The sequence below is a fragment of the Pinus tabuliformis genome, chromosome 1_1 (assembly GCF_031772625.1).
Source record: "Pinus tabuliformis cultivar Carrire ecotype Pingquan chromosome 1_1, CPIR1, whole genome shotgun sequence".
Taxonomy (NCBI): domain Eukaryota; kingdom Viridiplantae; phylum Streptophyta; class Pinopsida; order Pinales; family Pinaceae; genus Pinus; species Pinus tabuliformis.
In genome coordinates this window covers 641,438,833-641,452,388 of record NC_142297.1, presented here as the reverse complement: position 1 = coordinate 641,452,388, position 13,556 = coordinate 641,438,833, and the positions used below count along the sequence as shown (strand labels likewise).

Below are 13,556 nucleotides of genomic sequence, written 5' to 3'. Positions count from 1 at the left end.
TTGTGGTCATGTACCTTGAAAATGCCTTACATTTCAAGATTTGTTAATCATAATAATATCCTAAGATCTAATGTCTTCAACATGGAAAATTAACTTGGATTTGGGAGCATCAAACATCCAACAACTGAACCACTAGCGATTCAATTCAAAATGTTGGCATTGAAATGTTTCTCAGTACTTGGTAAAAGAGGTGAGTTATGGCTCATCACATCCATCTACTATACTGGGAGATTTGTATGCATCAAGTTAGACAATTCATGTAATGAAGATTGATATAACTCAAGTGGATATTTATTGCTTAAACATTGTTTTCTACTTCACAGGAGTTGTTGGACCTGCAAGCTTGATTGTTAAGAGTAGATACATTCACATATTTTGGATTCTTTGCATTGTCCCAAATCTAAATATGATTTTAGAAGAGATTGAGGTGAAAACAAAATGGATTAAGAAGTCATAGGGCAGGCTAGGTAGATTATAAAATTCATCACCAATCACAAGCAATATATTGAGAATACTCCAAATTGTAGTTGTTCAAAGTTGTAGAGACAAGATATGTCTCAAACTTCATGTTGCGCCACCTTGTTGAAATGAAACATGCATTAATGAATGTGGTGGTTAGTGCAACTTGCACTAAGTTGAGACAGGAAAATTCAAATAGGGAAAGGTATGGTGCAAAGTGTGTTGATTGATGAAGCAAGATTGACTGGAGGCATTAAACATCCAACAAGTGACCCACTATTGACCCAATTCAAAATGTTGACATTGAAATGTTTCTCAATACTTGGTAAAAGAGATGAGTTATGACTCATCTTGTCTGTTTGCTATACTGGGATTTACCTATATGCACAAAGTTAGAAAAATCATGTAATGAAGTTTGATACAACTAAGGGGGGGATTGATTGCTTAAACATTGCTTTCTATTTGGCATGAGTTGTTGGAGCTACAAGTTTGATTGTTGAGTAGACACAATCATATATATTGAACTCATTGCATTGTCCATAATCTAAATATGATTTTAGAAGAGATTGACATAAAACAAAAGGGATTAAGGAAGTCATGAGGCAGGGTATGGAGATTATAAAATTCATCTCCAACTACCGCTAATCTCGATCAATATATCAAGAATACTCCAAATTACAGTTTCTCAAAGTTACCGAGACAATATCTGTCTCAAACTTCATCATGTTGCGCCACATTTTTGAAGTCAAACTTGCATTAATGAGTACGATGTGGGTGCAACTTGCACTGAGTTGAGAGAGTCATATTCAGAGAGGGGAAGTATGGTGTAGAGGGTGTTGATTGATGAAGATTGGTGGAGCCAAATTGATTTCTTGCTCAAGTTCACATTACCTATATTTGATCTTCTCCTAGATGCAGATATAGGAAAACCTTTCTTGGGAGAGGTTTATGATGGCATTGATACCATGGTTGATAACATTATGGAAATTATTGCACAAAAGGCTTTCGCTCTTCCTTTTGTTGATTTTAATTTTGTGGAGCATTTGAGGTCCATCATTGTTACAAAGTGGAATGGATTTTAACACTCCATTGCACACTTTGGCACATGCTCTAAATACAAAATTTTATGATAAAAATTTCATTGCTCAAAGCAATGGGAAGAGGAAGGCTCAACATAGGGACAAGGAGGTGGCCAATGGAGTGAAGAAATCTTTTCAAAGGTTGTTTCTAACTTCTTTAAAAATTGATGCAAGGGAGGAATTTGCTTGTTTTGTCGCTGGATTAGAGGATTTTGCAGACATATCAGTTTTGGATGAGGACAATGAACCTAGTTAAACAGAGGACTTGTCATGGGGCAAATGGTGTTTATTTGCGATGTCTCGTCACTCGTATGCTATCACAAGTGGCAAGCTCTTCATCAATGGAACGGAATTGGACCACCTATAGTTTCATTCATTCTGTCAAGCACAACAAGTTGGGATCGTACAAAATTGGGGATCTTGTATATGTGCATTCAAACCTACATTGTGTGTCTCACAAGGGTGAAGAATGTACAAGTGGACTGCCAACAAGTTCTCAATGAAGTCCCCAACAGTTTAAGGATGTTTCTTAAGGGTCCAAAAAACCCCAAAACACAAAGACACAAGTTACGAGGGTTTTTCCCGCGGTGGGAAGGGGGGTGCAAATACCCTTGCAACATAGAAAAACAAATCCAAAAATCCATTCAACCACACTAAATACACCAATCCTTATAATGGCATAGAACCCTACTCATTGAGCAATCACAACAAGCTTGACTAAATTGAAACGATCCTCAACACAATGACATAAATAAAAACCCTTTTTCGAGAAGGGGGAGAGGGGGTAAATCCCCTTCCAAAAACAAACCCAAAAATCCATTCAACCACAATAAACAAACCAATCCTACCGATCCTTATAATGACATAGAGCATTATCGCCAAATTTAACTAAATTGAAGCAATCCTCATCACAATGACATGAATAAAAATCCTTCGCTATGTTACTAGCCAATTAAAAAAGGCCCAAATCCTTCGTTATGTTACTAGCCCATCAAAAATGGCACAAGCTACCGAACATGAAACTTACAGATAAAAACGACCATAAAGACTATTTTGAAGATGGTATTTGAGAATTGATATTTGTTACTTGTACGATAGTTATGAAATAAAACATAGAGTGTCTTCTTTTGGTTCATGCCCATTCCAGAATACATAACTTCCCATCACATCAATGCTTCCTTCCTTTGGCCTGGGCAGTCAGATCTGGCCACAGCTATCATACACGTATAGCTAATCAGTAAACCCTATATTGGACATTAAAAGTAACTTCCAATCACATCAATGCTTCCTTCCTTGGGCGGATCCTAATTCCACCTCTATTACATATTTAATGCGCCCTGACATGTGGGGGCGATAGCGAAATATAACGCGCGCCATTTTTTTTTTCCTCCAGTCATGACGGTGCGCGTTATATATCGCTATCGCCCCCACATGTCAGGGCGCATTAAATATGTAATAGAGGTGGAAATAGGATCCGCCCCTTCCTTGACCTTGGCAGTCAGATCTGGCAACATCTATCATACACGTATAGCTAATCACGTATAAGCTAATCAGTAAACCATATATTGGACATTAAAAGTGATAGCTAATCACGTATAAGCTAATCAGTAAACCATATATTGGACATTAAAAGTGAGACCCAATGCCACTTTCCACACGCTTTTATCTCATGTTACATGCCACATCTATGGAAAACAGTGAATCAGTGACATCAACCCAGTGTTAGATGATCAGTGTGAGACTCAGAGGTACTTCCCACACACTTTTTTTACGTATAATCTCTCATCTCACTACGATAAAAATTAAGTACTGTTTTAGTAGCTGCGCGCTATAGAAGTTAGAACAGTGTACCCTTTGATCTATGGTACTATAAAATTTGAATGAGAAGGGCAAGCCCTCTCTTCAGGGCAGACAGAGGTGGGCTATGGAATTTACCATTCAACCCTTCATAGAGTGACTTTATTGGATCCTTACGAGGAGGATAATTTAGAAAGTATCCCGGGTCAACAGGATTACTCTGAGCAAAAACGTAACCAAATAGATAGCGATGCTGTTAAAATGTTACCCAGAAAAGGGTACAAAGCCACGAGATAATTTAGACTCCACTACAACCATGATGGAACCATTGTTGGCATTGTGTATGACTGTTTCTAGTTATGGCCTATCAGGGACTTCAATCTCATATGCAAACTTAACTCTTCCACCTCTAAGGACCACCTTGAATAGAGACACAAGACCGCCAAAACAGACTATGCACTCTAAGGACCACCTTGAATAGAGACACAAGACTGCCAAAACAGACTATGCACTCCATTTATGAAAGACTATACATTCAGATTTAAAATAGTTTTCATGAAACCACTAGCACATCATTGCCATTATTCATCAATTCTGGTTCTACGGTTTAATATGTTCAGTAAGTCATTAGAATTACAATTCCTTAAATATGTGATGCCATGTTGTACTGAAGCAAATCACTGAAATAATTTCACAAGTGGAGTCACCTCAGACCTGACAAATACTGATATTTACATGAACAGAGTAACAACTGCCTTTCACAAATAACTAAATAAGTTAATGGAACAGTACTTCATATATACATTAAATTAGCTGACTATATAGTGTATACAGAATGAATCTGAAACTTAACACAGCATTCCTATTCACTTTTTACTCAACTGTATCACAGTATTTCATGTTTGCTCTGTAATTCATGTTATGACAATCAGAAAAAATAGGGAAATACACAAACTCACTGCCGGTACTCCTAGATTGACAACGGTATTAGCAGAACAATAATCAACCAACATATACTGGACAAATCTCAAGAAAACCAGAAAAGGAGTGTGGCGAGGACTCAATAAAAGGTGATGCAATGATGAATCAGCGAGAAAGTTTACCTCAACTTTCTTATCACTTGGTTGTAAACAGTTAAGAAAAGCACACAATGTTGCTTAGTGTGGTAACCACGCGCTATCTAAATATTAACACCATATTTGTGGTTGCTTGATAACTTATGCTTGGTGTCCTAGTTTTAGCTACCAATAGAGAACAACACGCTTTCTAAATCTTAACACCTGACCACTCAGACCCCTAATTATAACCACCTTCATAGCCCAACAAAATTATCCCATACAAAAGTAGAACTTTTCAGAAATGTAAGATGATTATGCAATCCACAAAATGTTGATTAAGAACACTGCTAGATGGGTAACAGTTCAATGCCAATTCAATCAACCTTAATACACAAAATGATGATTAAGAACACTGCTATATGGGTAACAGTTCAATGCCAATTCAATCAACCTTCATGCAATCAAGGAAAACCAACTCAGCTTTGCAGTATTGAATGCCACATTTTTGCAATGGATATATGCTGACAGACCATGCAGACAAGTCACATGTCAAATTATGAATGGTGACAGTTATATCCGATCTAACATCCGTTTTTGACAGAGAAGCAACAAATAAACCTAGTTCTCTTCCGTAAACATGTGCATGTAGCATCATCCAAGCTACACTTTTCAATCATGCAAATTCAGACTCTTTGGCAGTGAACAATGCATCATCCCCATAAAATGAAGTTCAAACAATATTCCAAGTTGAAAGAAATTTTCCTAAAGTACACAATTTTTGTGTTATGCACCTCCCATAAGGCCAACTTACTAATACTAACATGACAAATATTGAATATCTCTTGAAAAGGACCTAACTAGAAATTCTCAGGTTTTCCCGCAAGGCAGGGCATTGCTGCTAAGCTCAATTGCCACAAGGATCTTCTTTCGAAGGCTGTGGCTCCTCTTCCTCATCTCCATTAGCGCCACCGTGGTTTCCTGTACAACAATTGTTAACCAAAATTTATAAGAAAAGGTCATACATATTAAAAAACTTATACATTCATTTAACCACCATCACATTTATATCAGATAATGATGGAAGTTGAAGGATAAGAATTACAGTTACTTACAGTTCCCCAGTTTTCTGAATAATTGTTGGAGGTGCAGTTTCATGTTATTCTCTTTGCAAAATAGTGTTTCCCGTGACTCAAATTGCGTAGCTTCTCCCAGGCTGTCGGAAATATTTTCGAAGGTCAATGATATATGTTCAAGTCACGGACAGAGATTGGGCACTATCATTCCACAGTCCATTGTTTGATGCCCATGGTAACAAGCCATAATGAACCTGGGTAGCTTCTTCATGTCCTCCATATCCTGGGGAAGATCCTTCATTACCCCCATAAAAAATTTCCTTGTACTTCAACCCTATGTGTGCTTCATCTCCAGCCAATTCTGCATTATGCTTTATTTAATTCCTGACTTTATCCTGGTTTAATGTTTGACAAGCAGATGTGTCAGATTTTTGAAACCCTTCAAACTCCAAACATTTGCAGGTGCTTCAGTTTCCACACTTAATCCAGGAGTTGACTATTGAATACAGAGTGCTTAAGTTTCCACACTTAATCCAGGAGTTAACTATTGAATATAGAGTGCTTAGTTAAGAGATTTCATATGGAATCATCCATTAGTTCAAGCATCTGTTTAAATTAAGATACTTGAGATTTTTAAGCGGTCCAATCTTAGATGGGAATGATTATAGATGACCAGAAAATGAAAACGTTAAATAATTGAAGTCTAGAAAGATTACATATGCCTTCAGGCAAACCTTGATATCTTCGGGCAAACCCTTGATTCAGAAGTCTAGAAAGATGACATAACTCTTCAGGCAAACCCTTGATTCAGAGACATCATTATGTGAGGAACTCAAATATAAATTGCCATATCTCGAAGAACATTATCGTGAGCTTTTCGCTGGCATGCCCTACTGACTTACTAAGTCCCCTTATTTTTTAATATTCTGAAACAAACCACGATCTACCTGAAGTTTTCCATAGTTACGCCCAATGGCCATGCCCATTTAATGGGTTCCCTTTTTGCTCATAACAAGCCCTTGGGAAAACTATATTTGTACTAACTTGTCCACGTCATATCTGCGTCTCCCATGAGCATAGCAGAAGAGAAGAAGCGAGTCTCCACGTTTGGATGGGGCAAAGCATCATAACTCCATTTTAATCGTTGATACAACTCTTGATCAACGGGAGCATGAGTTTGTGGAAAGGATGGATCTGAGGGTTTCGTCAAAGATAAAGAAATCTCCCATTCATCTACACAGCTTTTGCCCTTCATTGTTGTGGCGACTGCGTTTAATGCCAAAGAAAAACCTTTACACTCGTCGGTAACAGAGTCTTCCAACTCCATAGGAGCATGACCCTCTTTGAAAGCTATTCTTGCAAACAATATCCACGCTTCGTGTCCGGAGAGGGGCTGTACTTCAATGGATTTCTCCTTATCAGATCCTTCCTCCGAGTAGGAAATACAACCTTGATTCCACAACTCGTTCAAAACCACAAAGAATTCCTTGTGCCCTGCAATGAAAAACAATAAAAGATTTTTATAATCTTGAAAAACTATTACCCAAATAGCATCAGAGGGGACATTACTGCCCTTAAATTTGTTACAGACCATTTTTAACAAAGATGTTTTCCCAACGCCACCATGCCATTACATCATTTAAACGAAATCGGTCAGCATCTGTAAGCCGCGTCTTCACCTGCACTTGAACATCTTTAATCACAGAACCTACGATCCCAAAGGTTGCACAACAGTTGCAAAGCACTCTAGACCCCACATCCTGGCTTAAAAAACTATTAATACAGAGCATATGGACAGATCTGGCCTCTTCCCAGTTTGAAACAACCCGTCAACATCAGCTGGTGCCCATATTGCCAACCCAACCCACGGTCAAGATGCCCATGAAAGGTAAAGGTAAAAATAACAATCACAAGGCTGCTAAACACCCTACCTAAAACAAATATGTTAAAAAAGATAGATGGCATGAATGGATCTGGCATATTCTCTCCTGGATCGGGTGCCCAAATTGCCAACCCGACCCATCATCCATTTTATAGGCTGGACAGAGGATCGACAAACTTGGTTGCCTCAAATAACCATCCACTGCCAAAACACAATCAAATATTCAGAAAAAAGGGGAAAGACTTACACCTCACAGCACTGTGAAAAGCTTCGCTTATAGATCACGCTGTAAACATTTTGTAACTGCTATGAATCATTCATCCCATTTCAGAAAGGGCCACTGATCTGATCTAACAAACATGAGAATGAAAAGAAAGATCACGTTTACAGTGTTTGTAAAAATCGTACCTCAATTTCGCATCTAGCAGTTCACGGATCTTCAACGTCTCATGAGGTCCAGTGTTCTAGTTGCACGGTTGACGATCTCGTCGGACAGGCCCAAAAACTCTCTAAATTGCAGTTGTGGATAAAATTGTAGTCTCAATTCCATTCTGTGGCGGTGAGATTGCAATTTTATATTTCCAAAAAGCAGCAGGCTAAACGACAAGTGGTATTGTAAATGATAATGAAGATGTTGAATTTACTTTTCCGTATCATTTCATTTCAGAGATTTTATTAATTTTAAAATTATAATTTGGATAACTATTATTAATTAAAAAAATAAAAAATTTAATAGATACTATTTGATAAAATTAATTGGGTTTATTAGGCCGATAGGGTTTCTTTTAAATCAGTTTAGTAGTCTACACTTTCATTTTCTGATTGACATCTGGATTATGGTTTTCTTTCTTACATTTGGCTACATATCTCTCTCCAAAATTCTGATTGACATCTGGCCTATGGTTTTCTTTCTTACATTTGGCTACATATCTCTCTCCAAAATGGATGATTTCTCCCTTTCCAAAACTGTTTCGGTTTCTGTTGTGCACGACTTGAGTCCATGCCCTGCTGCCATAACAATGCTTCTGGTTTCTATTGTGCATGCCCTGGTTTCTGATGTGCACGACCTGATGCCATAACAATGAACAATTATGTTTTCGTTTGGCCTTACAGCTCATTCAGTGTTCTGCTATACCCTGTTCAAAAGTTGTTCAATGCTCATTCAGTATTCTGCTATACCCTGTTCAGAAGTTGTTCAGTGCTCATTCAGTATTCTGCTATACCCTGTTCAGAAGCTCAGTGCTCAAGATCTTACAAACAACCCAAAGAGACCAGAGAAGGAGTGCTAAAGTCCTTTAGGTAAGCGTTAAATGCAAAAATTTATCACCAGTGTTTTGCAGGGTTTGTCTGCAGCATTCTCATTTGGTAGATTTAAAATTTTACAGTTAAAAAAATGCAGATAGAATTAATTTATCACCTGTAGACCTCATACAACGTGAAAATGTGAAAGAAACCACATCCATGCTCTTGCTGCAACTCTGAGAATCCTGTTGAGCATTCCATTCACCTCTTAATTCCATTGTTTCCCTTTCCCTTTGGTAGTGGTTCTTTAAGATTTTTGGAGGAACCTTTGGTAGTACGATCGTTGCTTAGATTCCTATTTGAAGCCACTAAGTCCTTTGCACCATAAAAATTTCTCGTGTTTTATTGCTGACTATATTGATTATTTTTAGATGACCATTTTTCCCAGCGTATGGGTTCTGCTTTGTTGATCTAGAAATCCCACATATGGTTCATTCATCATGTTAAAAAGTCGGTTCCTGTCATCAGACCAATTTCATTTAGACCTCAAATAAATCTATGGAAGAATTTGGTCGATGTTTAAACAAATGATTGTAGAAAACCTTGATAACTCAAAAATAAATGTTTATATGTTTTATGTTTTTCTTCCAGATTTCTGGTTCCATAGTTCAATGTGCAAGTAGAATTAAAGTCAAGATTGATTTTTCTTTTCTTTCTTTTTATAAGTCCAGACATTTAATGTCAATTTTCCATGTTTGCAAATGTAATTGAATAAAAAATCCATGTCACCAGATTGTGAATAATCCCAATGTTTGCTAGACAATATGGTAGATAATAATGTCGCCCCAATGGTCTATAGACATGCACTACACAATGGAAAATGACCAACAATTCAGCTGTTGAGACACAAGAGGTAAAAATTCAGAAATCAAGATTAAGGAATACGTGTGCGAAAGATTGTTTTAATGAATACCAGTACAGGAAGCATTGCAAATTAAGTGGCTAACTTAAATTCAATTTTCCATACAGATAATTACTGCAGATATTTCATGTTTTTATGCTGCAGGTCTGCATGGTATTTCACTTTAGGTTTGACAGTTTTTTAATTTTCTGAGTCTCAGAGTTTTGATATCTTGGACACAGTCTTTCTAGGGAAGATATTGGAGTTTTGCACATAAATTTGATAATTTGAATGGAAGTGGTAGACCTTTTGGGGTCTCTTTTGACTTTTTAACCTCTGCCAATAAGTACATCCTCCCTTAGGTTGGTAGACAAGCCTTTTTTTGAAAATTGGTAGACAAGCCTTTTGTTCTTTCAAAAATAAGGTTCATTATACCTTCACTCTTTTAGAATAGATCTGCAGCTTTGTAACAGAGATTAGAGATGGATAAGGGTGATCAAGAGATTTGATCCTTTTTGTCAATAAATACGGACTATAGATGGATATTATATTAATCCTTATGTCTCCTTGAACAAGGCTTGTATGCCCTCCAAATGCTTTTGCTAGGCTTGGTCTTATTTATGTAATTTTCTACTATTTCCTCTGCTTTCTGTACAACATCTTTCATTCCCCTGCCAGGATTTGTAAGGACCAATTCAGCTCCTTATAAAAAGGTGATGTTGGTTCATTCCTTGGTATGAATATACCATGGAAAAATTTTCAGTACACTGATTATTTTTAGATGACCTTTTTTCCCAGCTTACCAACTGATTGCTGGGTCTATTAAAAGACATAGATGGGTTTTGCCTCGCTGATCTAGAAATCCCACATATGGTTCATTCATCATGTTAAAAAGTCACTTCCTGACATCGAACCAATTTCATTTAGACCTCAAATAAATATATGGAAGAATCTGGCCGATGTTTAAACAAATGATTGCAGGAAACCTTGATAACTCAAAAATAAATGTTTATCTGTTTTATGTTTTTCTTCCAGATTTTTGGTTCCATAGTTCAGTTTGCAAGCAGAATTAAAGTCAGGATTGATTTTTCTTTTCATTTTTTTCTTTCTTTTTTTGGAGTCCAGACATTTAATGGCAATTTTCCATGTTTGCAAATGTAATTGGATAAGAAATCCGTGTCACCAGATTGTGAATAATCCCAATGTTTGCTAGACAATATGGTAGATAATAATGTCGCCCCAATGGTCTATAGACATGCACTACACAATGGAAAATGATCAACAGTTCAGTGGTTGAGGCATGAGAGGTAAAAATTCAGAAATCAAGATTAAGGAATACGTGTGCGAAATATTGTTTTAATAGATATCAATAAATCAAACCAGAGGAAGCATTACAAATTAATTGGCTAACTTAAATTCAATTTTCCACACAGATAATCGCTGCAGATATTTCATGTTTTTATGCTGCAGGTCTGCATGGCATTTCACTATAGGTTTGACAATTTTTCAGTTTTCTGAGTCTCGGAGTTTTGATATCTTGGAGATTGTCTTTCTAGGGAAGATATTGGAGTTTTGCACATAAATTCGGGAATTTGGATGGAGGTGGCAGACCTTGTGGGGTCTCTTTTGACCTTTTAACCTCTGCCAAAAAGTACATCCTCCCTTAGGTTGGTAGACAAGCCTTTTGTTCTTTCAAAAATAAGGTTCATTATACCTTCACTCTCTTAGAATAGATCTGCAGCTTTGTAATAGAAATTAGGGATGGATAAGGGTGATCAAGAGATTTGATCCTTTTGTCAATGAATATAGAGTATAGATGGATATTATATTAGTCCTTACGTCTCCTTGAAAAAGGCTTGTATGCCCTCCAAATGTTTTCGCTAGGCTTGGTCTTATTTATTTAATTTTCAACTATTTCCTCTGCTTTTTGTACAACACCTTTTATTCCCTTGCCAAGATCTGTAAGGAACAATTCAGCTCCTTATAAGAAGGTGATGTTGGTTCATTCCTTGGTATGACTATACCATGGAAGAAATTTTCAGCTCTGCAAATTAGGTAAAATCTATTAGACCTATTTGATTCCCATCTAACCCCAACTCGTTCTTGTTACTCTTGATATTATGAACCTAACCATAAATATGTTATATTAACTTAATGCAACTCATAATAGAAAACTGGAGAATTATTCTAATAGATGGAGCAACCATAATTGTGTCATTCGGCATTAACAATGGAAGTTTCAACACTAATAAGCAATATTTTGACAGTATATTTTAGTGAGATATAACAGAATTTTAGAGTTCAATGACCACAAGAGCAACTATACCAGTGATGCAACAGAAAGAAACTATGGAATATAAGGTAATTCAATAAATGAATAGATAGAAAATATGTTGGTATTAGAGGTAGTATGTATGTTACTTTATCCCCACTGCCTTAGAATTCGGATCTAAGGTAGAACACAAATGTATATATATGTTGTTGCTCTGCTACAAGACTTTAAGGTGGGTCTCAAGCACTGTCAGATTTCGGTTTCCTTTATGCCCAAAGACAACATAGCAGTCTCGACTCCCCTTTCTTGGTAACTATAGCCTTTAGTTCAAATATTCTTTAAAATTATATAACCCTTTAAACAAGAAACATGCTCAGGACTTCTTTTTATATAGCTTGCAATTTGAATGCACAAAAATAAGATATGGATTTCGTTTTTCATAGAGAATTTGCTTCATAACTTTGGCACTTTTGACAATGGTCTACAAATAGAACTTATGCTCAAAATAGTCCTCCAATGAATTCGATCTCAGATTTCCTTAGTGCATAGGTGTAGAGCGAGTATCTTAGATCTCAGAGTTTTGATATCTTGGAGACTGTCTTTCTAGGGAAGATATTGGAGTTTTGCACATAAATTCAGGAATTTGGATGGAGGTGGCAGACCTTGTGCGGTCTCTTTTGACCTTTTAACCTCTGCCAATAAGCACATCCTCCCTTAGGCTGGTAGACAAGCCTTTTGTTCTTTCAAAAATAAGGTTCATTATACCTTCACTCTCTTAGAATAGATCTGCAGCTTTGTAACAAAGATTAGGGATGGATAAGGGTGATCAAGAGATTTGATCCTTTTGTCAATGAATACGGACTATAGATGGATATTATATTATTCATTATGTCTCCTTATAGATGGATATTATATTATTCATTATGTCTCCTTGAACAAGGCTTGTATGCCCTCCAAATGCTTTCGCTAGGCTTGGTCTTATTTATGTAATTTTCTATTATTTCCTCTGCTTTCTGTGCAACACCTTTCATTCCCCTACCAAAATCTGTAAGGACCGATTCAGCTTCTTATAAGAAGGTGATGTTGGTTCATTCCTTGGTATGACTATACCATGGAAGAAATTTCCAGGTCTGCAAATTGGGTAAAATCTATTAGACCTATTTGATTTCCATCTAACCCCAACTCGTTCTGGTTACTCTTGATATTATGAACCTAACCATAAATCTGTCATATTAACTTAACACAACTCATAATAGAAAAATGGAGAATTATTTTAATAGAAGGAACAACCATAATTTTGTCATTTGGCATTAACAATGGAAGTTTCAACACTAATAAGCAATATTTTGACAGTATATTTTAGTGAGATATAACAGAATTTTAGAGTTCAATGACCACAAGAGCAATTCTACCAGTGATGCAACAAAAAGAAACTATGGAATATAAGGTAATTCAACAAATGAATAGATATAAAATATGTTGGTATTAGAGGTAGTATGGATGTTGCTTTATCCCCACTGCCTTAGAATTCAGATCTAAGGTAGAACACAGATGTATATACATGTTGTTGCTCTGCTACAAGACTTTAAGGTGGGTCTCAAGCACTGTCAGATCTCAGTTTCCTTTATGCCTAGAGACAACATAGCAGTCTCGACTCCCATTTGTTGGTAACTGTAGCCTTTAGTTCAAATATTCTTTAAGATTATATAACCCTTTAAACAAGAAATATGCTCAGGACTTCTTTTTATATAGCTTGCACTTTGAATGCACAAAAGTAACATATGGATTTCGTT

General features: G+C 36.6%; 1 protein-coding gene across 1 annotated transcript; it reads right to left on the bottom strand.

Annotated features, from left to right (window-relative positions):
- Positions 1–4,790: 4,790 nt before the first annotated feature.
- On the bottom strand, positions 4,791–7,953 carry LOC149214972 (putative disease resistance protein At4g10780). Its single transcript, XM_089392465.1, has 4 exons — positions 7,757–7,953; positions 7,058–7,549; positions 5,506–6,960; positions 4,791–5,371 (listed from the first exon to the last, which is right to left on the bottom strand). Exons 2-3 carry the CDS (start codon positions 7,254–7,256, stop codon positions 6,506–6,508), a joined length of 654 nt encoding a protein of 217 aa, XP_089248591.1. The 5' UTR covers positions 7,257–7,549; positions 7,757–7,953; the 3' UTR covers positions 4,791–5,371; positions 5,506–6,505.
- Between the last annotated feature and the right edge of the window lie 5,603 nt (positions 7,954–13,556).